Source organism: Notechis scutatus, chromosome 1, assembly GCF_049901735.1.
Source record: "Notechis scutatus isolate UNSWTSFEM ecotype Mainland chromosome 1, rNotScu1.2, whole genome shotgun sequence".
NCBI lineage: Eukaryota > Metazoa > Chordata > Lepidosauria > Squamata > Elapidae > Notechis > Notechis scutatus.
The window spans coordinates 339,874,105-339,898,031 of NC_142009.1; the positions used below are offsets into that span (position 1 = coordinate 339,874,105).

Below are 23,927 nucleotides of genomic sequence, written 5' to 3' on the forward strand. Positions count from 1 at the left end.
TTCACAGTCCTCTTTTTGACTCATGCAGTATACAGGTCGTCAATGGAAAGCAGGTTGATAGCAATTGTTTTTTCTGCAGTTCTAATTATCCGTTGAAGTTAGCTATCAAATGCCAAAGCAAATAAAAACATGATAATCATATTTAAATTGGTTGCTGCATGAAATCATAACAGAGATGTGTGTGGTGGACCAGTGTGGTACTGCATAGTGATTAAAATGTAAGATTAAAGTAGGGAGGCCCCAGTTCTAGATTATTCTCATTTTGTGACCAGGCCAGTCACTCTCCTGTAATCTTTTTCAAGGGTTATTCTTGTAGGGAAAATGAAAGTGAACTCAAGAATACCCCACCTTCAGTTACAAAACAGGTTTTAATGAGAACATTGCACATTGCACAGGAAAATCTATGGCCAAAACCAAAATGCTGTTATCCTTTTCTAGGTAAGCATAATTTTAAAAGAATTGACCAATGTATATATTGCATTGTGTCTTATTGTTTACTAGGGAGACGTGCCAAAAATATGACTTAATTTTCCCAAGTCTATGAGTTGAGATTAAGCTTCCATAAATCCCAGCTCTTGAGAGCTGAATTGAATGGGATACTCTTTGGATGCCTTAGAGCCGTGATGGCGCTATGGGGAGAATGCAGTACTGCAGGCTACTTCTGCTGACTGCTGGCTGACAGCAGTTCGGCAGTTCAGTCCTCACCAGCTCAAGGTTGACTCAGCCATCCATCCTTTCGAGGTGGGTAAAATGAGGACCCAGATTGCTGGGGGCAATAGGCTGATGTGTAAACCGCTTAGAGAGGGCTGTAAAGCACTGTGAAGCAGTATATAAGTCTTAAGTGCTATTGCTATTAGTTCTCTAAGCTGCCTTCTTCACATGTTTGAAGAAGAAGATTGGCTTGCCTAACATTTAAAAAGAGAGGGTGTTCCAGAGGGATGCTGCTGTAGAGGCCCCTTATCACTTAGTTGATGCCCCCTGTTTTTCTTCTTCTCATTAGGACTTTGGGGATTGGTAAACAATGCCGGTATTTCTATCCCGACTGCCCCAAACGAGTGGCTAACCAAGGAGGATTTCAAGAAAATCATAGATGTCAATCTACTTGGGTTGATTGACGTGACCTTACACATGATACCATTGTTGAGAAAAGCCAAAGGACGTATTGTCAACATTGCCAGCGTAATGGGCCGATTAAGTATTTTTGGGGGAGGCTACTGTCCTTCAAAACATGGGGTGGAATCTTTCTCTGATAGTCTCAGGTAAGTGCTATTTTCTGTTAACAGTATTGGCAAAAATTCAAATGTTTCTGGGACAGTGGAGTAAATTCTTTCATAAAACAGGTGCATTTCAGAATATAAAAGTGATTGTGACAGTAATAACAACAGTATTAGTTTACAGAAGTGTTGCAGGATACAACACTAATGTAACTGCAGACTGATAAATTTTCTCATTTAGCACCAAAGTTAAATACAGTATCTGCAATCCAAATCTGGACCATGCTTTTATAAGTACCAACATTCCAAATTGCTGAGCAAACTTTTACATTCCAATCAGGGATTTTGACTCCCCACCCTTCTAACACATCATGCATGACCCAATTGGTTAATTAAAAAAACATTACAGTAAGAGAAAAATTGATACATAAACAGGTAATTGATAATTATTAATTAACAGGAATATTTTGCCATCACCGTATTGAAATTCCTCTGCTGAAAGTAACAGAGAGTGACTCATGGATGTTTGGCTCAGGCTGAAGGAAGAAAAAGATTATGAGTTTTGAACTGTAATGCGACACAAAATTAAATTGAGCTAAACCTTTTCAAGTGTAGATAGACTGACCTCTCCTTTAAAAGAAATGATGGTTAGATCCAGGTGTATGAGAGAGACATAACAAACATAAAACAGTGTAAAACTTACTGGCTAAAAAGCAAAGTGGAATATAGGTAGAGCCCCTTGACTTATGAGTCATGACCTGTCGCTTACCACCCGTTCAAAATTATGGTGGACCTTTCCAAGGCTACTCACTGTTGTGAATCAATAAAAGTGAATAACCTAAATGCAAATTAGGGGTTGAAAACCTGCACACTTGATTGGTCCTTATACAACAACTTGGGATTGGGCCAGAACCAGTCCCTGATTGGCCACTTTGGGGACTGTCCTTATTGGTCAGTAGTTTGAACTTGTTGCACATTTTCATTGGTTAATAAGGCAGCAGCTAACCCTATAAAAGGGTTACTGCTGCCCATAGCATTGCTCTGTTATGTTCTATCACTTTATTAAAGAGTTGAAATCACTGGTCAGATGTCTGGTCTCCGTTATTATCCATACTTAACACTGGCGACGAGGATGGGATCCGGAGACCGAAGAGCTGACTAACCTACAGAGCAACTAACAGAGCACGTGGTCGAACACGCACCATCAACGGCAACATGGCCAGCGGTGCCGTACCACCCGCTCCATTCAACCCAGAAACCGAAGACTGGGAGGCCTACATGGATCGGTTCCAGATGTTTCTGGAAACCAACAATTTGAAAGATGCGACAACCGGCAAAAAAAGAGCTATCTTTCTAACTCATTGTGGACCAACCGTGTGTAAAATGGCAAAGTCGCTTGCCAAGCCAGCAGAGGTAAAAGAAATGGACTGGGACGTCCTCGAGCCGTTACTACGGGCTCACTACGCGCCCACCGTGCCAACCCTAGTAAGAAGACACGAATATTACCAGAGGGACCAACGGAAGGGCGAAAGCCTTGCCAATTACATCGCGGACCTCCGGAACCTAGGAGGCCTCTGCGGGTTCGCAGACTTAGAAGAAGCCCTCCGGGACCGCCTGGTTCTGGGCCTAGAAGACGGCGCTATCCAGAGCAAAATTATGGCTAAGGGGACATCAGCCTCACCGATGCCCTTAAAGAAGCCTCGGCAGCGGAGGCGACAAAGAAGTCGGCAGCCCAAATGCGCCGCACCAACGCACCGCTACGTAAACTCGCCACTGATACCTCGCCTCGCTCAGAGAGACACCCGGTATCAACTCACCACGAAGACCTAGAGTCCCCGTCCGACAGCGATGAGGAAGAGGTCAACCGACTTCGAACGGAGAGAGACCAGTCCACACAACACTCATTTCGACCGTGTGCCGGCTGTGGAGCAAATCACCCACGATCCGGCTGCAAATTCCTCGACGCACTTTGCCGCCATTGCGGGAGACGCGGTCACATCGCAAAGGTTTGCAGAAGCAAACAGAACTCCAAACCCCGACAGGCCGAATTCCAGTCTTCCGGATTCTTCGGCACACACCGAGAAAAATTGAACCACTCCTACAGAAACAAGCCGTCCACCACTTCCACCAGGCGTGAAGAAACCAGGCGGGAAGAGACCCACCAAACAATCACCATAGGCCACGCTACATCCCTTGATGCCGAGAAAATCTGAGTAAAAGTCGCCATCGAAAACAAACCTTGCGTGATGGAGGTAGACTCGGGATCTTCCCTCTCGATGGTGTCGTGGAAAACGCTCCAACAGCTTATTCCAACGATTCGCTACCAAGACCTTAACCCTCAAAGGGTTATACTCAAAGACTATCAGGGCAACCGAATCTCCGTCGTCGGGTCCCGCAGATTCCAGGTCTCATTCAAGGACCGCACCGTCGCACTACCACTGACTGTCGTGGATCGAGATAGGCCTAGTCTTCTAGGCCTTCGATGGTTCAGGCCGCTCGGAATCACTGTAGCCGGAGTCCACAAGGCCGAAAGCGTCGATTGGGAAGAAGCACTCGTGCAAGAATTCCAAGACGTTTTCGCGAACGAACTAGGCAAGTATAAGGGGACCCCAATCTCGTTTAACTTGAACCCTGAAATAGCACCCATCCACCTTAAGCCGCGTTGGGTGCCGTTCGCCTTAAAGCCTAAAATCGATGAACAACTCGATAAGCTGATAGCGCAGGGCGTACTGGAACCCACCGACTACGCCCGTTGGGAAACCCCGATAGTGACGCCTATCAAGCCTGATGGGTCCCTAAGAATTTGTGGAGACTACCGGGCCACATTAAACCACGCACTGCAGCAAAGTGCTTATCCAGTACCGGTAGTGCAACATTTACTCCATTCCCTGGGCGGCGGGAAAGTTTTCGCCAAACTAGATCTAGCCCAGGCGTATCAACAATTGCCTGTAGACCCAACCACAGCCGAGACGCAAACGATCGTAACACATAGGGGCGCATTTAAATGCAACCAGCTCCAATTCGGGGTAAGCGTCGCCCCTGGAATCTTCCAGAGTTTAATGGAAAGGTTGTTACAAGGGATAAAAGGCGTTGTCCCATATTTCGACGATGTACTCATCGCCACACCTAACAAAGACATCCTAGAAAAACGACTCAGAGAGGTTTTACGAAGATTCTAAAATGCAGGCCTCAGAGTAAAAAAAGATAAATGCCAATTATGTACCGAAAAAGTAGAATTTTTGGGATACCTCCTGGACAGCCAAGGAATTCATCCCACCGAAGACAAATTACGAGCAATTAAAAAGGCACCCACTCCAAGGAACAAGGCAGACCTACAGGCGTTTCTTTCGACTTATCAATTTCTATAATGTGTTTTTACCCCACAAAGCAACAGTAGCTGAACCATTGCATAGACTATTAGACAAAAAAGCAACGTGGGTTTGGGGACAACGGGAACAACATGCTTTCCAACAAGTAAAGAAATTGCTAACTTCTGATTCAGTACTTATGCAGTACAACGAGACTCTGCCACTCACTATCACGTGTGATGCATCACCTTTTGGGGTTGGGGCAATTCTGGCCCACGTGTTACCAAACGGAGCGGAGGCCCCCATCGCGTTTTTTTTGCGAACCTTAGCTAAAGCTGAACGAAATTATAGTCAGCTGGACAAAGAAGCTTTAGCTATTGTTGCTGCAGTTAAAAGATTTCACGAATATGTTTATGGCCGTATGCGTTTACAATAATCACTGATCATAAACCGCTACTGGGGATCATTGCGGGTAATAAACCAACCCCGTATATATTGTCCCCCAGAATGACCCATTGGTCTGAATTCCTGGCGGCCTACAACTACACCTTGCAACACCGCCTGGGGAAATCGATTCTCCACGCCGATGCATTGAGCAGAACACCGCTCCCAGACGCTGTTGTGGATCCAGCCCCAACCCTCTCAACACTACAGATTGAAGCTCTACAGGCACCACCCTTGACGGCTAGAGACATTGCTTTTGAAACGAAACGTGACCCAGTTCTGCAACACATACTACGCTGGGTTGAACGGGGATGGCCGACGGACCAAATTGCACCTGAATGGGCACCATTCAAAGCCCGCCAAACCGAGCTGTTTTCCCAAAAAGGCTGTATCTTGTGGGGCGATCGAGTCGTAATCCCTGGCAAATTGCAACAGACTGTGTTGGCGGTATTGCATGAGGGACATCCGGGCATTGTGCGGATAAAATCACTCGCACGCAGCTATGCTTGGTGGCCGGGAATCGACAAAAGAATCGAGGCCTGGGTCGCTACGTGCCAACATTGCCAGGACGTCAGCAACGCCCCACCTAAAGCAAGCCCAACCGAATGGGAAACGCCGAGGGGACCGTGGTCCCGTATTCATATTGATTTTGCGGGGCCTACCAAAGGTCACACTTTCCTGATTACTGTCGATGCCTATTCTAACTGGCTCGAGATTCATCGAATGCACACAACTACAACTGACTCAGTTATTAATAAATTAAACAGACTATTTGCCACACACAGGTTTCCGGACGTGTTGGTCTCGGACAACGGCCCACAGTTCACTGCATTGCCCTTTGAACAATATCTTGCTGATCGGGGCATCCGCCATGCGCTAACCTCACCCACGCACCCTGCGGCGAATGGACGTGCAGAAAGCATGGTACAATTTGTGAAAAAGACCCTGCACAAAATGGAATTTGGCAACATCGACAAGAAAATCAATCGAATTCTCTTATTGCAGCACATCACGCCCCACAGCGTGACCAACAAAACACCCGCTGAACTTCTTATGGGGCGGAAAATACGATCGCACCTTGACCGGCTCCACCCCGCTTTCGCACCGGAAAAACCTTTCGGCTCCAGCAGCAAATGCCGGGAATTTAAGGTAGGCGATTTAATCTTTGCAAAAAACTTTTCCGGCGACCCGTTATGGATACCCGCAACCGTTACCCACCTCACCGGGCCTAGATCTTACCGCCTGCTAACAGACGATGGGAGGGTGTGGAAACGCCACATAGACCAGCTCCGATCGAGATTACCACCCAGCGGCCATGACTTCCCCGGTTCACCAACTCAAGGGGGAGGGAGTATCGAGGGAATTGACTTTGATACAACTAATAGCAGGTCAACGGGAGCCCTACAGCCCAGCGAAGCACCGGAACGTGAAGCGGGGAGGGAGTTGACGTCTTCAGGGAACTTTAATACGGGGGAAAACGAACTGCAAAACCCCGAAGAAACACGCAGTAGCAGAGACAACCACAGTGAATGCAGCACGGAATCGTCGTGCAGCGAAATAGAATTTAACAAAGGTCATCCAAACGCTCCACCGGAACCGGACATTAGACAAAACCCGGTGGAGCCTCGGAAATCATCCAGGCAGACCAAACGGCCTGCCTATCTTGAGGATTTTATCACAGCTCCCCTCAAACGGAACCCAAGGGGGAGGGGTGTTGTGAATCAATAAAAGTGAATAACCTAAATGCAAATTAGGGGTTGAAAACCTGCACACTTGATTGGTCCTTATACAACAACTTGGGATTGGGCCAGAACCAGTCCCTGATTGGCCACTTTGGGGACTGTCCTTATTGGTCAGTAGTTTGAACTTGTTGCACATTTTCATTGGTTAATAAGGCAGCAGCTAACCCTATAAAAGGGTTACTGCTGCCCATAGCATTGCTCTGTTATGTTCTATCACTTTATTAAAGAGTTGAAGTCACTGGTCAGATGTCTGGTCTCTGTTATTATCCATACTTAACACTCACAACCTGGATTTGAAGTTCTGATAGTGCGCGCGCGCACACAGGCACACGTGTCATGTGATTGCATTCAGCAACTGGCCTGCATTTACAGCTGTTTTCATTGTCCTGTGGGCACATGACCGCAATTTATGACTTTTGTTAGAAAGCAGCACTTACTTCTGGTTTCTGACAAAAAAAAAGCCCATTACAGAAAATGGATTCATTCAACATATGGCATCTTCACTTAGTAACTCTGGTGACTTAATGCCCATGACAAAAGTTGTAAAATTGGGTTCAGTCATGACCCACTTAACGACCAACACAATTTATAGCCATAATCCCAGACTCAATTATGGCTGTATGTTGAGCACTACCTGTGCCTGCAGGTAAAACATTATTAAATATACACCAATGCACACATTCTGAAAAATGAAGTTAACACAGCATCGTAAATGTCACTTTCTCTCAAAAGTTCTGGGTTCCAGTGCCAACAACTTATTCCCATTGAAATAGATGCTTGTCACCAGAGGTGGGATTCAATTTTTTTAAAACAACTGGTTATGTGGGCATGGCTTAGGGGGTGGGGGTGGCTTGGTGATCATGTGACTGGGTGGACATGGCTTGTTGGTCATGTTATTGGCTGGGCATGGCCAACTCAATATCACTCACATCGAGGCACGCATCTCCTCGCCTGGCCTCTCAAGACTGTGGGGATGCTGCAACAGTCGCAAGTGTGAAAAACAGTCATAAGTCACTTTTGACAGTGCCATTGTAACTTTGAATGGTCACTCCACACAAGCAAAGTACCAGCAAAGGAGGGGGAAAAAACTCCAGAGAAGTTCCTGAGACAGGAAGTCTAGTCCTGCCAAGAATGTAATAAGGGTTAACGGAGAGGCAGTTTCTGTAAGCAACACCAGAATGTTTCCTTCCTGCCTTCCTTACAGGATTAGGCCAGTAATTTCTTCTAACAACCGGTTCTCCAAACTGCTTAGAATGTTAACAACCGGTTCTAGCAAATAGGTGCGAACTGGTAGAATCCCACCCTGCTTGTCACCCCAAAATATAAAAATAGCTCACACAGAAAACCCTTCCTTTTCTCTCCAGCTTTCCACCTGCTTCAAGCACATGCTTTTCGGAAATCGAGTAATTCCCCAGCATAGATGGATTTTGATTTGCAAAACCATATTGCAAGATTGCATTTGCAATCTTGTCCATTTTGGTCATTATAAAATGTTCATTGTAATACCACAGCCCTTGTTTTAAAAGCCAAGATGGGAGCTCCTCACTGGAGTGTTTAATTGATTAGCAACTGTCCTGCCTGTCATAACTATGGCAGGGCAGATTTTTGTGTGTGTGTGCCATTGTTAAAAATGCAATTGGAGGGTTACATTAAAAAAAAAGATCCTCCTTCCGGTTTGCTAGGTTTCGGCGGCGGCAGGGATTTGCCACTGTGCGATCCCTGCTGCGTTCACCGCCAAGGTTCCCCCGATCCATTTGGATCTGGGGGATACAGCTGCCCTGTAGAGGCAGCGGAAGATAGGGGGATCCAGCAAGGGGTTTGGGGTGCCGCAAACCCCCTCCCCAGCCGGCTAAACTCCCTTTTCCCGAGGCGGAGGAATGGCGGTCAGCAATGGCCGCCACGAAGAAAGCTGCAGCCGGGTAAGCAAGAGCAGGAGGGAGAGAGCTGAAAGAGAAGTGAAAGTTGCTTCTGGCTGGGACAAGATGGGAGAAAGTTATTTGGAACCTTGAAAGCTGTTAAGTATCTATTGTTCCTTGCGAGAGTTACAAGCTGCGAATACCCTAAAGGGAAAAGTTTTTTTTTCTTTGTTCGACTCTCCTTCCTAAAGTGACACCGGAAAAAAAAAATCTTTTTGGCTGTGAGTGGGAAGGGAGAGTGAAAAAAAATCTGAGCAAAATTTGAAAATAAGGAGAAGATTGCCTAGAATTGCAAAGAGTTTAAAAACTTCCAAAAAATATATTTGAAAAGGATTTGTGATTACTTTAACCCCAGAAAGAGAAAGTCAAGAAGAAGAAGGTATCTAAAAGAAACCGTCTGTTTGGATTGTTTGGTGATTTTGGAACCTTTGGAAATTATTTCTGATTAAATCATCTGGGTGGTTGTTTGGAAAAACTTTTTCTCTACACAATGGCATCATCTATGGATAAATTGGAACTTATATATCAAAAATTTGAAAGAGAAAAACAAGGAGGTGAAGATGGACTTGGCACTATTTTCCAATACTTAGAAATGGCGGTTTATATTTATGTGAAGCAGAATGAGGATGATGGGGATAAAGAAGAAGGAGAAGCCATCTTTGATGAGAAAAGGACTTTGATTGGAGAAGGGAAAAAGCGGAGGTCTTTAAGATCTGGAAAAACAGCCCAAAAAGAGAAGAATAAGATGGAAAAGGGACATTATGTTAAGAAACAATAGAAAGGGGGAAAGCAGAATAAAAGGGAGGTGGGGAGACAAGGGGTTAAAGAGGACAAGGAGAAGAAGAAGCAAGGGAGAAAGGATGGTGGGGAGCAAGATATTAAGAAGCAAAAGTTTTTCAGAGATAATGGATAAGTCTTATTGTTAATGGGATTCTAGAAGGTACATAAGATTGCATTTTTATATCTGTATTTAGAAGTAATTATAGAAAATTAGAAATAATATGTAGTTTAAAATGTGATAAAATATTTAACATAAACAAGTGAAATTTTTGTTAAGAAAAAGGGAGTATTGTAATGAAATATGATCCAAGATTGTGATGTGGGGGGAGGGGTAATAATCGTGGAAAGCATAAGTGTTCCCACAAAGGCATGACATTCAATTGAAACGGATAAAATGTTTAAGATATAAATTGTTAATATTAATAATTAGAAGATGGTATATTAGCAAACCTTTTGTGAAATGAGATTTGAAGTAGAAGAAGGAGGAACATTTCAATGAAATATTGAGCTATAATATGTGATGTGGGGGGGGGAATAATTTTGAAAAATAGGGCTCTCATAAAAGCATGTGATTTAATTGAAAAGTAATGAGTTAAATATCTAAGATATGAATGAATATCAATATTAATGAATAGATTTGTATTATTTTTGATAATATAGTATAATTTTAGAATGTACCAGACAGAATCCCAATGTAGGTTATGTATTTTATATTAAGTACTATAAATATAGGGGAAAAAGACAAAGGCATCATACTCCATATAGTGTATAGGAGAAGTAATTCTTTTTTTTTTAAAGAAGAAAAATAAATGATTGGCTGGAATAGAACAGACAAAGAATAATAAATATTACGATATGAATTGAGAGGAGATAAAAAAATAAAAATGAAATAAAATTGAGAAAATTTAAAGGAGAGGAGAAGTTATATAGAAAATTGAAAATGTTAAGAAGATATGAAATGGTATGTAAAATGAATATGAAATTGAACTTGTGTCTGTACCAAGAGTTTTAACCCGGGACTAAGCAACTTTCAGAAAAGAGATTTTTTATACTTTTATGTTTTGTGTTTATGTGTATTGTATTGTTTATTGTTTGTCTTGAAAAATAAAACTTGTTTTTTGTTTTTTGTTTTTTAAAAAAAGATCCTTCCCATCAAGGCGCCCAGACATGACATTACAAACTAGTGACTGAGTTCATGCCTCACAATGAGTTCCAAACAAAACACCTTAGGGTTAGCACAGTGTGAATAGCTAATCCCTTGTGAGATTTTAAATTCACACAGCTTGAATTAATTCGGTCTTTCCCAGCCTGCTTTTTTTTCCAGATGCATTTGCTCTGGCAAATATAAAGCCCGTCTACGCATGGGGAGAACTAGGCTGCAAAAGTCTGGGCCCTTGGCTGAAAAAAAGAAAAAAGACCTGGCCAATTTCAATTCTAGAGTTATCCCACTACAGTATTGTAGCCTCAAATCCACAGGTTACCCCCTGGAAACATGCAGACCAGCAAGACAAGCAAGAATCATATAGACAACACTCCCAAGGGAATCAGGCAGATGAACCAGATTCCTCACCCTTGCTCTAAATTTGTACTACTCTTTCTGAAAATTAGTTCGCATCCAGAATATCTGGAGGTCTGTGTTAACTGACAGCTGATTTGAGCAAGGAAGAGATAAGGAAATATTTTAGTACAAGATGTAGTAGTAATCACCGACTTGAAGAACTTTTAGAAGACATTAGATGAATACGTGGCTACTACCTCTGGCGGTTCAATATTGCCATTAGTATCTAAGGTGGGATATTTTGAAAGAATAACTTGTGCCACACAAGCATGAGGGAGGGCGCAAGATTCATTCCTGGTTTTGGTCTGTTTTGAGGCATCAGGCTGCCTAGGTGGAAACAGAAAACGGAAAACCTTTGCACTGATCTTGCTTCAGAGTCCTTGGACTTTTATTGAATGTTTAGTTATTAATTACTAACAAGTTAACTTATGATTCAGCCTATCTGAAACAAGCAGAGTTTAAATTAAAAAGAACGGAAAATCTGCAGTCTTTTTCAGTCTGCAGTCTGCAAAGCACTCAGGAAAAAATACATTCAGATCTACCATTTTAAGCTTGTAGCCTGAATTCTGAGAAACATATAAGTTCTTGGTCTTTAATTAATTTTTTATTTATTTTTTAAACACCAAGAATAATGAAACAGGAGTTAAATGGGGATCAGGGAAGTCAAAACATTTGTATAAATGATTTTCCTCTCTGATAAATTTTGTTTTCAGCCAAAAGAATAAGATATATTCATATAGCTATTGTTTTTAAGTGGAAACTAAATGTTGGATCTTGGTTGAGCTCAAAATTTAACCAGGACAGACATTGTTAATATTTGGATGGAGACTTATCAAGAAATCCCAGAACTGTAAGCAAGACTGTTAAAAAATTCTTCATGGTAGAGAATCACGTTTGTATGATTGAGCTATCTTGGTATATTTGTTTCATACAGCGCACTCTTTTTGTCCATATGCATTCAATACCCATTCATAGAAGTATGTGCAAAGAGGGCCTTTCCACTGTGTATCTTGTGCAGCCACTCCTGGATTGGGAGGCTCTTCAGGTAGTCACTCTTGCCTTAGTCACTATACGAATGGACTACTGAAATGCACTTTATGTGGGCTTCTCTTGATGATCACCTGGAAGCAGCAGCTGATGCAGAAGGGAGCAACATGGGCAATGATCAGCATGACTCATTATGCCCATATGACCCCATCATTCCAGGAGCTACACTGATTAACAGTTGATTTCCAGGTGCAATTCACAATCCTGGTCTGTCTGTCTGTTTAATCTATCTATCTATCTATCTATCTATCTATCTATCTATCTATCTATCTATCTATCTATCCCTTCATCCCTCCATATAACAATCTTCTGTCTATCATCTATCTATCTATCATCTATCTATCTATCTATCTATCTATCTATCTATCTATCTATCTATCTATCTATCTATCATTTATCTATCTATCTATCTATCTATCCCTCCATCCCTCCATATAACTATCTTCTGTCTGTCTATCTATCTATCTATCTATCTATCTATCTATCTATCTATCTATCTATCTATCTATCTATCCAATATTGATTCTATTTTATTTTATTCCTACTCCTACTCCTACTCCTACTCCTTATTCTATTCTATTCTATTCTATTCTATTCTATTCTATTCTATTCTATTCTATTCTATTCTATTCTATTCTATTCTATTCTATTCCATTCCATTCCATTCCATTCCATTCCATCAAACTTGTAGATTGCCTGTCTCTCCAAAGATAAATAAAATTTCAATTAAAATTAAACTAAGCAGGATGGAGAGGGAGGGAACAAAGTGCACACAGGGAGAAGGAATAGTGTTCTCTCCTCCATTAGACACCTCCAACTCTGATTGGGCCCCAGGCTATTTGGCATAGCCACATTTTCAAGGACTTTCAGAAGGCCAAAAGGGTGGGAGCAAATCTGACCTCAGGGCGGGGGGCATGATGTTCTAGAGGACAGGAGCCATGGCAGAAAAGGCTCTTCTGGAATCCACCAGCCAAAATTCCTTGGCTGATGGGGCCCCCATCATGTTCCTTCTGTTGGCACAGTTGGGGCAGGCTAGTGCCACTGGGGTGAGCCAGTTGCTCAACATGGCTTGAACCCATGCCATGAAGGGCTTTAAAGGTGAGAAGAACACCTTGAATTGGATGCAGGAGCAAACTGGCAGCCAGTGCATCTTGCGGAACAGTGGTGTAACATGGGCCATGCCAAGACTTGCCCGTGAAGCTGTGTTCTGCATCCGCAGAAGTTTCTGGATACTCTTCAAGGGTAGCCCCGTATAGAATTCATTGCAGTAGTCCAAGCATGAGATGACCAAGGCTTGAGGGACTGCGCATAGGAACTTCAGATCCAGGAAAGGGCACAACTGGTGCACAACCCGAAACTGTGCAAATACTCTTCTAGCCACAACTTCCACCAGCTCATAGCTATCACCCATAAAGCCCCTCATGGCATAGGGCCTAGTTATTCAAGTGACTGCCTGTCTCTGGTTGTTTCTGTCCATTTGATGAGATTGGACAGAGGGAACATGGTATGGATGCCATTAATCTAGTAGTGTCATATTGCAGGAAGCAGAGGCCTTCTTTGTTAAGGTGGCACAGGTGCCTGCAATTTTCTTAAGCAATCGGCCATGCCTTCCCTCTGGAATTATATCCTCCAAGAGATCTAGATGGTTCCCACCTGGGAGATGTTCAAGAAGCTATTAAAGGCCTGGCTGTTCTCCCAGGCGGTGGGGCAAAGTGAAAGTTAAGCTCCTACTTATGAAGTTTTTGGTTTTATATTGTTTTTGGGCTGCTCATTTTTTTCCCCTTTTGTAATTTTTTAAAAAAGTTTTAACTGTAAGCTATTCAGAGGTGGGAGTCAGGCAGCCTATAAACTGTATAAATAAGATAAAAATAGTATTTTTTTTAAAAAAAAAATGGCCATCTCTTCTTGCTTTATTATATATAGCAAATACACACACCCTTGCATGCATACACACAGGGACAATGGTAGGGATGATGAATTTAAGATCATTCCTACTGCAGTTTTACATTTTTATGTATTATATCCAATTCTCACTTCTATATAATAGATTTGAGAGAAGAATAGCAAATATTCTACCAAGGCACCTAAATTAATTGACATGTTCTAGTGCCATGATGCTGAAACTATGGCATACGTGCCGGAAGTACCACACAGAGCCATCTCTCTGGGCATGCCAGCTGTCGCCCTTTGCTCTTCCGGGTTCTGGTGCACGCATGTGTGCGGGCCAGTTAGTCTTCACATGTGCATGCATGCCAGAAACCTGAAGACCAGGCAGCCGGTGTGCATGTGCACACCGGAAACCGGAAGCTCAGCTTTCCGGCATGCACATGTGTGCCGGGGAACCACTCTTCTGGTTTCCAGCGCTCCTCCCCCGCACGCACACTCCCATTTTGGCACTCGGTGCTGAAAAGGTTCGCCAACACTGTTCTAGTGTCTTTCTATGTAGATATAACTTCCATTTCCCCCATCAAACCTAACTTTTGTCACTCAGTTTTCAGATTTATATTTGTTGTATCCTATCCTTTTTTCATGTACTTCCAAAACATTTTTTTATATCTATCATAATCATTCTGCAGTTTCTCTACCTCTCTTATCCCGGGCTATTCCTAACCCCCATATTATATTCTTTGTAAAAAAAAAACTTTTTTTTCTTCAAAACACATTGTTACATTTTTTTTCTCTTGTCTCCCATTTTTTTCTCCCTATCCCTCATTCACAGTCACTTTTGTTTCATCATTTCACCAAACAACCTTTTTTATACTTTCCATTCATGTAACACCACATACAGGTAGTCCTCGACTTAAGACCACAATTGAGCCCCAGATTTCTGTTGTTCAGTGAGACATTTGTTAAGTGAGTTTTGCCCCATTTTATAACATTTCTTGCCACCGTTGTTAAGTGAATCACTGCAGTTGATAAATTAATAACCTGGCTGTTAAGTGAATCTGGCTTTGTTGCAAAAAGGGATCACATGACCTTGGGACACAGTAATTAACGGTCATAAGTATGAACCAGTTGTCAAGCATCTGAATTTTGATCACATGATCACGGGAATGCTTCAAAAGTCTTAATTGTCAAAAGTGGTCATAAGTCACTTTTTTTAGTGCCGTTGTAACTTTGAACAGTCACTAAATGAACTGTTGTTAGTTGAGGATTACCTGTAGTTCTATAGCCCAGACTTTTTATTTTCAAGTAAAAAGAATTATATTCTGTGCTTGTTTAAGAACAAGTCGGAGAAATGTTGGAAGTGTCATCAGATACCTGAATCATACTACCATATGTGGTGGACGTGTGCAGAGGATAAAAGATATTGGACTAAAATCCACACACGGTTGGAAAAAAATGACAAAAAAACACACAGATTTAAAACCAGATATATTTTTATTGGGCATCATACCTGAAATATACAGTAGAGAATTGTTATATTTGATTGTAAATGTATTAACAGTGGTTAGAATTGTATTTGCTAAAAACTGGAAAAATGAGAAAATTCCAATGGAAAATGAAGTTATTAAGAAAATAATGGAGTGCTCAGAAATGAGTAAATTGACATTTGAAATTAGAGAGCAAGAAGATAAACAATTTTATAAGATATGGGACTTATTTTATCAATGGTTAGATTAAAAAAACGGAAATGAAATATTTTACAATACTCTATAATATAAATATAATAGAATTGGAGAGATAAAGTAATGTAAGAATAGACTACTATTGAATGGATTAGTGATGATAAAATGAATATTATAAAGTAGGTTAAGTAAAAATGGTGAATCGCTCATATAGAATGATAGAATATTAAACAGTTTAATAAACAATTAATAATGATAATAATATAAATATATATAGCTTGATTTGTAACATGAAGATTAATCTAAATTAGAAGGAAATGACTGTAGAGATTATGCAGAAGAGATTTGTACCAACCGACACACTGTATGTAACTGAAAGATGGTTTTATGTTTATGTTTTGTTTATGTTTGTGTAAAAAATAAAAAACTTTTTTTAAAAAAAATATTCTGTGCTATAGAAGCACAGTTTACAGAGGTAAGAGCCTTAAACATTTCCCCTGCTTCCTTTTGGGAGATTAATATGTTTTATAATACTTTTTCATACAGAACACCAAATTTATACTTTCTCATTTCCCACCCACCCCACTTTCTCCCGCATTTTTCAAGATGACACAGCCATAATTATCTTCCTGGACCTGTGGTAGATAACATTAATTTTTTTCCCCAGACTTGAACTCTCCCCGTTTGGAGTGAAAGTCTGCATAATAGAGCCAGGTTACTTCCGAACTGCAATCACCAACCTGAAAATCTTGAAAGAAAACTTCAGGAAAATCTGGGAGCACCTTCCAGAAGAAACCAAGGAAGTGTATGGAGAGAGTTATTATAATTCAAGTGAGTGGGATTCCCCCTTTTTTTCTTCAAAACCTGATGTCACACACTATAGAGTCCAGGGCTTCTAGTTCAACGGCAGAGTTTGGCAGTGTTTCTTAACAGATGGGCAGTCTGACCCTGTGGTTGTTAACTCTGAATGTTAAGTTTGCTTCCCCCTTAAAGGGGGCTTTAATTCAAGTAAGCCTATCAAAGAAATTTAAAAAACGTATTTCTTCAAGTAGGAAATAAAATATGATTCTATTAAATGATATGATATTCTCTATCAAATAATCAGAATGGGTAGAAATTCTGTCTCACCATCCTTTCCTCTACTCACACACGAGGCGAGGGAGCTGAGTAGAAGAACAAGAGGGTGCCCTTAGCACTACTCATTACCTGTTCTATACAATAGTATGTGGGTTTATGTACAGGTAGTCAGTGTATGGACCAAAATTTAGGTGGCTAAGTGGAGCATGTGTTGAGTGAGTTTTGCCCCATTTTACAACCTTTTGCCACAGTTGTTAAGCGAATCACTATAATTGTTAAGTGAGTCAAGAGGTCGTTAAGTGAATCAGGCTTCCCCTCACTGACATTGCTTTTCAGAAGTTGGCTTGGAAGATTATTCATGGCGATAGCACTTAGACTTATGTACCGCTTCACAGTGCTTTACAGCCCCCTCTAAGCGGTTTACAGAGTCATCCTATTGCCCCCAACAATCTGGCTCCTTATTTTACCCACCTCGGAAGGATGGAAGGCTGAGTCAACCTTGAGCCAGTCAGGATCGAACTGCTGAACTGCTGGCAGCCAGCAGTCAGCAGAAGTAGCCTGCAATACTATATTCTAACCACTGCATCACCATGGGGATCACATCACACCGAGACAGTGCAACTGCCATAAATACATGCCAGTTGCCAAGGGCCTAAATTTTGATAATGCGAATGCTGCAGCAGCCATCAAAAGTGAAAAGAGGTTATAAATCACCTTTTTCAATGCCGTTGTCACTTTGAACAGTCACTAAACGAATGGATGGAAGTTGAGGACTATGTGTATATGTGGGCTTCAAAAATCCTGTTGGAAACCACCTGAAGAATGCCATGCCTATCCTTGCAATTATAAGGGCCAGAAACTTGAATCAAATATTGTAATAATCAGAACAATGGGTGCAAACATTAACTTTGTTCAATTGGATTCCAAAATAAATATGTTCTCCTCAGTGTCCATAATATTAGGGAAAAATTATAAGAAAGAGGACATAATAATTATATGACTCATATAAGGAGATATGAAGCTGAATCAGATCAGTTCCTTGTAAAATGTTTTGCTGGTATAAATGTATCTGCTTGCCCTCTGTGTCTAGATTCTGCCCTTTGTGTCAAAAATTACACCCAGTTTTAGAATGTTTGATTTTTGTTTTCTGATAACTAACTTACATGAACTATCCTAGTTTTCTGAAGTATCCTAGCTTTCTTTGGGAACTCTCGAGGGTTGGGAACACACCGATTGCTAAGCTGTGGTGGGCATGATGTATGCCTGGGTGGGAGTTACTTAGAACCTCCCCTGTTAATTGGATGAAAGAGATCAACCTTCTTGGGGCCAATGCATTTGGTGCAGTGAGTCACATACCTACAGAAAATTTTCTACATATTCAAATTATGCTGTTACCCTGAGCATTATTTCTGTCTGAATGCATTCAGATACAGATAATCAGAGTTGGAAGGGACCTTGTAGGTCATCTAGTCCAACCCCCCACCCAAGCGGGAGATCCTACACCATTTCTGACAAATGGCAGTCCAATCTCTTCTTGAAAGTCTCAAGTGATGGCGCTCCCACAACTTCCGAGGGCAAACTGTTTCATTGGTTGATTGTTCTCACTGTCAGAAAGTTTCTCCTTATTTCCAGGTTGAATCTCTCCTTGTTCAGTTTCCATCCATTATTCCTTGTCTGGCCTACAGGAGCTTTAGAAAATAGTTTGACCCCTTCCTCCCTGTGGCAGCCCCTCAAATATTGGAAGACTGCTATCATGTCTCCCCTGGTCCTTCTCTTTACTAGACTAGCCAAGCCCAGTTCCTGCAACTGTTCGTTGTATGTTTTAGTCTCCAGTCCCCTAATCATCCTGGTTGCTCTTTTCTGTACTTTTTCTAGAGCTTCAACATCATTTTTATAATGTGGTGACCAAAACTGGGTGCAGTACTCTAGGTGTGGTCTCACTAAGGCTTTATAGAGTGGTATTAGTACTTCCCTTGATCTTGACTGTATCCCTCTGTTAATACAACTTAGGATTGCATTAGCTTTTTTGGCTGCTGCTGCACACTGCTGGCTCATATTTAGCTGGTTGTCCACTAAGACTCCAAGATCCTTCTCACAGTTACTGCTATTGAGCCTAATACTGGACTTTGATACTGGACTTTGATATTGAAAGGATTATTAGATATTTTATTAGATATGGCCCAGTGTTCTAGTCTGTCAAAATCCATCTGGATCTTGAGCCTATCTTCTTGGGTGTTAGCTATTCCTGCCAGCTTAGTATCATCTGCAAATTTGGTAAGTTCCCCTTCTATTTCCTCATCTATGTGGTAGAGATGCGATACAATTTTTGAAGGAGACTTGGACTTGGCTGGAACCGACGACCGGGATTCTGTTGCCCTGGTAATCTTTGAGTATGATCCTTTGGGGGCTGAGGTCCTGACGACGGATGGCCGGAATTAGTTGTTTGAGGGTCTTCCAGGAAACCATCGAGAGAGACGACCCGAGTCGACTTCCATCACGCAAGGTTGGTTCTCAATGGCGACCTTCACTCGGATCTTTCTTGCATCTAAGGATGTAGCGTGGCCGATGGTAATGGTTTGGTGTGCCTCTTCTCGTCTTGTTGGAGTGGCAGGTGCTTTGTTTCTGTAGGAGTGGTAGTTCCATTGGTGCTTCTGGCGATTTCGATTCGCAGGAGGATATCCTGAAGACTGGCTGCAGTTATTCTCCCTGCGCTTTGAGCTGGATCCTCGCTTGCTTCTACAGCCCTTTGCGATGTGGCCTCTTTTTCCACAGGAACGGCAGAGTGCGTCGAGGAATTTGCAATCGGATCATGAGTGGTTTGCCCCACAACCCGCGCATTGTCGTGGGAGTCGTTGGTTTTGTTGGTCTCGTTCAGACCGGAGTCGGTTGACCTCTTCCTCGTCACTTTCTGATGGGGATTCCAGGTCCTCATGGTGCGCCGTTGTTGAGTGCCTCTCGGGGCGAGGCGAGGTATCATTCGCGAGTTGACGGAGCGGTGCGTTGGTGAGGCGCATTCAAGCAGCTGACTTCCTGGTTGCTTCTGCTGCGGTAGCGTCTGCAATGGCATCGGCAAGATCGATGTTCCCTTTGGCCATGATCTTGCTTTGCACCGTCTGGTCAACTAATCCCAGAACTATGCGGTCTCGCAAGGCTTCTTCTAGGTTGGAAAACCCACAGAGGCCACCCAAGTTCCGGAGGTCAGCGATGAAGTCTGCAAGACTTTCGCTTTTCCGTTGGTCCCTCTGGTAAAACTCATGCCTACGGACAAGTGTTGGCACTGCGGGTGCATAGTGGGCCGAGGGTGTCCCAGTCCATCGTTTTCACCTCAGCCGGTTTTGCAAGTGATTTCGCCATCTTAAATACGGCAGGCCCACAATGGGTCAGGAATATTGCTCGCTTCTTGCCGGTCGTAGGCGTCCTTTAAGTTATTGGTCTCCAGAAACATCTGGAACCGATCCATATACGAGTCCCAGTCTTCGTTTGCCGGGTCAAATGGAGCGGGTGGTATAGCACTGCTGGCCATATTGCCGTTGTTGGTGCGCCTTCAGCCACGTGCTCTGTTTGGCGCTCTGTAGTGTTCAGTCAGCTCTGTTGTCTCCGCATCCCACCCTCGTCGCCAGTGTTATATACTGAGCATGGGCGCAAGGAACGGAGACGAGGCAGAGAACTAGTGAACTTCAACTCTTTATTAATGAATAAGAACAGAGCAAAAACCCTGGGCAGCAGCAGCTCTTTTATAGAGCTGGCTGTTGACCCGTTAACCAATGAATTGCGTTCCCACGTTTAAATTGTACCCAATGAGAGATGTTCAACTAATAGCCAATCAGGCTGCTCCGTAAGGACCAATCCCTGCTCGCTATTCATAGGCCAATCAAAGGTGCAGGATTACGAGCCTGATTTTCTTGTAAGGTTGACAAGTTTTTATTAAATAGTTTTTATTAGTTCATAACACTATCTATTCCACTTTTTTCTAGCTTACTAAGAAGTAGGTTGTGGTCTACTTTATCGAATGCCTTGCTGAAATCTAAATATATACCAGTATTTTGCTGGTCTACTAATTTAATCACTGTGTTGAAGAATGAAATAAGATTGGTTTGGCATGATCTTTTTTAACAAACCCGTGCTGACTGCTAGTTATTACTTTACTTGTTTCTAGATGTTGGCAGATCTGTTTTTTTTTATTATTCTTACCACATTGACTATTTTATAAACAAAATCCACACTTCTCAGGATATTAATTTCAGGCACCTAAATTTGTAATCAGCAAAAGATGTAGTTGGAAAGAATAGGTACAATCGGGGCCATTTGTATACAGGATTGTTAAATGAGATCTTAGGATGGTTCTAATTTATATTTTGTGAAGAACAAGTGTATCCTTATTTCATTTTTTCCCCATCTCTCTTTCTGTAGTGATTGAAGAAACCTCTAAATTGCAAGCCTACTGCAATCCTAAACTTCATCTGGTTACCAACTGCATGGAACATGCATTGACTGCTGTGCATCCTCGCTTCCGCTACTCAGCTGGTTGGGATGCCAAACTCTTTTACCTCCCTATAAGCTACCTGCCAACTAAGCTAACAGATATGCTATTTTTGTGGTCTTGCTCTCAACCAAAAGGAAGCCATTAGAGTGGAGAGATGTTAGTTATCAAGAGGAAAGTTTGACACTGATGGATTGAGTTTGGAAACCTATTCTTTTTAGAATCTTTCATTCTTGGGAGGGTTTTTATGGGCTCTCCTTTTTATTATATGATGCTTGTTTCCAGTATACTGTATATCTTAAATTATCTTTCCTTACATCAGGCCAGTTCCCTTGTTACATAGTTATTGTGGGTACGGGTATTCCCACTTCTATCCTTTGTAGAAGTGATGCTTATCTAGAATTTTGACTCTAAAGTATTATCAGGGCAAGAGCATACAAAATTTCCCTAAATCAAATAGGACCATTGATCTGTCCAGCTTAGTATGGTATCTTGGATCTTTGAGGTCCTGATAATTGGTGACAGGAAGGATGTACCACCAAATGTCTGTCACTAAACTATGGTTGGGAACTGCCATAGCTGTGCAATAATAGGACATATAGATCCCATTGTTCCGGATGGGTTCAAAGACTGCAGAGGATTCAATAGTCTGTAGGTAGATGGTCTCCTGACTGCGTTCTGTTAATTGGAGAACTATTCTACAAGGGAAACTTGCTCTGAGACTACTATTTCAGGCACACTTAGGAAATTCTTACACTTCTGTACATTTTTTACTCACTTGGTTTTCTCAGACTCTCCAGGGTTACTACAAGGTTATTCCCAGACTCTCCATCTGCCAGAGCCCTCTTGAAAGCCAGCTTTACTATTTGTTGCTTAGCTTATTCGCAGCTCTTTCAGACCAATCAGCATAAGTCCTAACCAAATTATGCCGATCACCGTAAGTCCTAACCAAATTAATCTTGCTGGAGCGATTGTGTTAATCTGCCTTTTGTCTATACGGTTGAAATCACAATATTAAACAATGTATGTTTTAGCTTCATTTTTAACATCATCGTGATGGTAACATCATCGTGAAATAAAACAGAGTAATTTAGTTGATGTGGCCCATGTGAACTTCTCTTCCTTTGAAAGTGAAGCAATCTGAAAACTTAAAAGAATTATAATGATGCAGGAAAAAAGGGAGAGGAGGAAAATACAGAACTGGTTTTTAAGCTGTGAATAGCCATAGCACATAGACTTATATACTGCTTCACAATGCTTCAGAGCCCTCTCTGAATGGCTTACAGAGTCCCCCAACAATCTGGATCCCCATTTTACCAACCTCGGAAGGATGGAAAGCTGAGTTAACCTTGAGCCTGGTGAGATTCGAACTGCCAAATTGCAAGCAGCTGGTAGTTAGCAGAAATAGTCTGCAGTACTGCATTCTAACCACTGCACCACCAGAACTCATACAGAACATAAGGTGGACATCTGAAAACATACGAAGTGGGTTATATCAAAAGTGGTGCTGGGTTGCAACAAGGACTTTCCAAAACCATCTGGGAAGAAGGCAAAGAGCCCATCATTGTTCCACATTTTTAAAAGTCTAAAATCTATCAAAATAAAAGCATGATGGTTGGAAAAGAACCAAAATCTGTGGCTGTTTGATATCTATTAAACAGGTAGATGACAGTGATTTAATAGCCAGATTCCTTCAAACTGGACGCCTTCTAGATTTTATTCTTAGCATTGTCAACTGATAGGTGACCAAGTGGACTAGTAATAATGGGAGGTTTGCTCCAAAATATTGAGCAGGTACCAGGATAGATGAACATTGGAATTTTTGTATTTCAAACATTTATATGCAGCCATAGATTTTAGCAAAATTCATATAAAATTACAGGAATGTTTCAAGGTTGGCAATAAAATTTGTGTATTTGAAAATCTAAAAGCATATGATAAAATCTCACATTAAAGAATCCAACAATCCTTAGAAATATTTGTACATGCAGGATAAGGAGGCAGCATATCAACTAAAGTAAAAACAAATAACACAAATGAGACAATTATGCCCTGAAAGAGCTGTAGAAGCTAAGCCTTCTTCAATTATCTTACAGAACTTGTGAAACTGATTAAGAGTTGTGGAAAAGCAATCTGATTGACTGCAGCTCAGCCAGTAGGAACAATGGTGAAAAGCATTGAGAACGGCAGTTTAGAAATAACTGGAAAGCTAATAGTCCTTGACTTATAACCAGTTGCTTAGCAACCATTCGAAGTTACAACCAATCTGAAAAAGGGGACTTATGAGGCAGATCTGAAGTTCCGAAGGTCGCCACCCCTTTGTGGTCATGTGACTTTGGTCATTCAACAACATGGCCACATTTAGGGCTGCTTGCAGTGTCCCACAGTCATGGTGACTTCATTTTAAGATTTTCAGCAAAACTGCACCACAATAGGTATGCCCTTATGACCACTGTGTTCACACAATGACCACCACACACACCCAAAAATCACAAAATCATATTGATAATGTTTTACAACCATTACAACCTACAGTCATGACGGGTAGACTCCATTACAGAACTACCTGTAATCAAGGTAGAACTACCCAAGAACTACCTGTAATCCCCATCAGAGGTGGTATTCAGCAGGTTCTGACCAGTTCTGGAGAACCGGTAGCGGAAATTTTGAGTCGTTCGGAGAACCGGCAAATACCATCTCTGACTGGAGATTTTACATATGCTTCCCCTGCCATGCCCACCAAGCCACACCCACAGAACCGGTAGTAAAAAAAATTGAATCTCACCACTGAT

General features: G+C 41.9%; 1 protein-coding gene across 2 annotated transcripts in view; it reads left to right on the plus strand.

The window, feature by feature from the left end:
- The window catches only part of LOC113428955 (retinol dehydrogenase 7-like), a 37,880-nt gene that overhangs the window by 5,003 nt on the left and 8,950 nt on the right, over positions 1-23,927 (plus strand). Inside the window, exons 3-5 of one of the 2 annotated variants that reach the window (XM_087952827.1) lie at positions 1,001-1,259; positions 16,246-16,409; positions 21,066-22,761. In XM_087952827.1, coding sequence (XP_087808953.1) covers positions 1,001-1,259; positions 16,246-16,409; positions 21,066-21,283 — 641 coding nt within the window. In that variant the 3' untranslated portion in view covers positions 21,284-22,761. Of the gene's footprint in view, positions 1-1,000; positions 1,260-16,245; positions 16,410-21,065; positions 22,762-23,927 lie in introns of those variants that run through there. The other variant, XM_087952826.1, reaches the window with a different exon arrangement.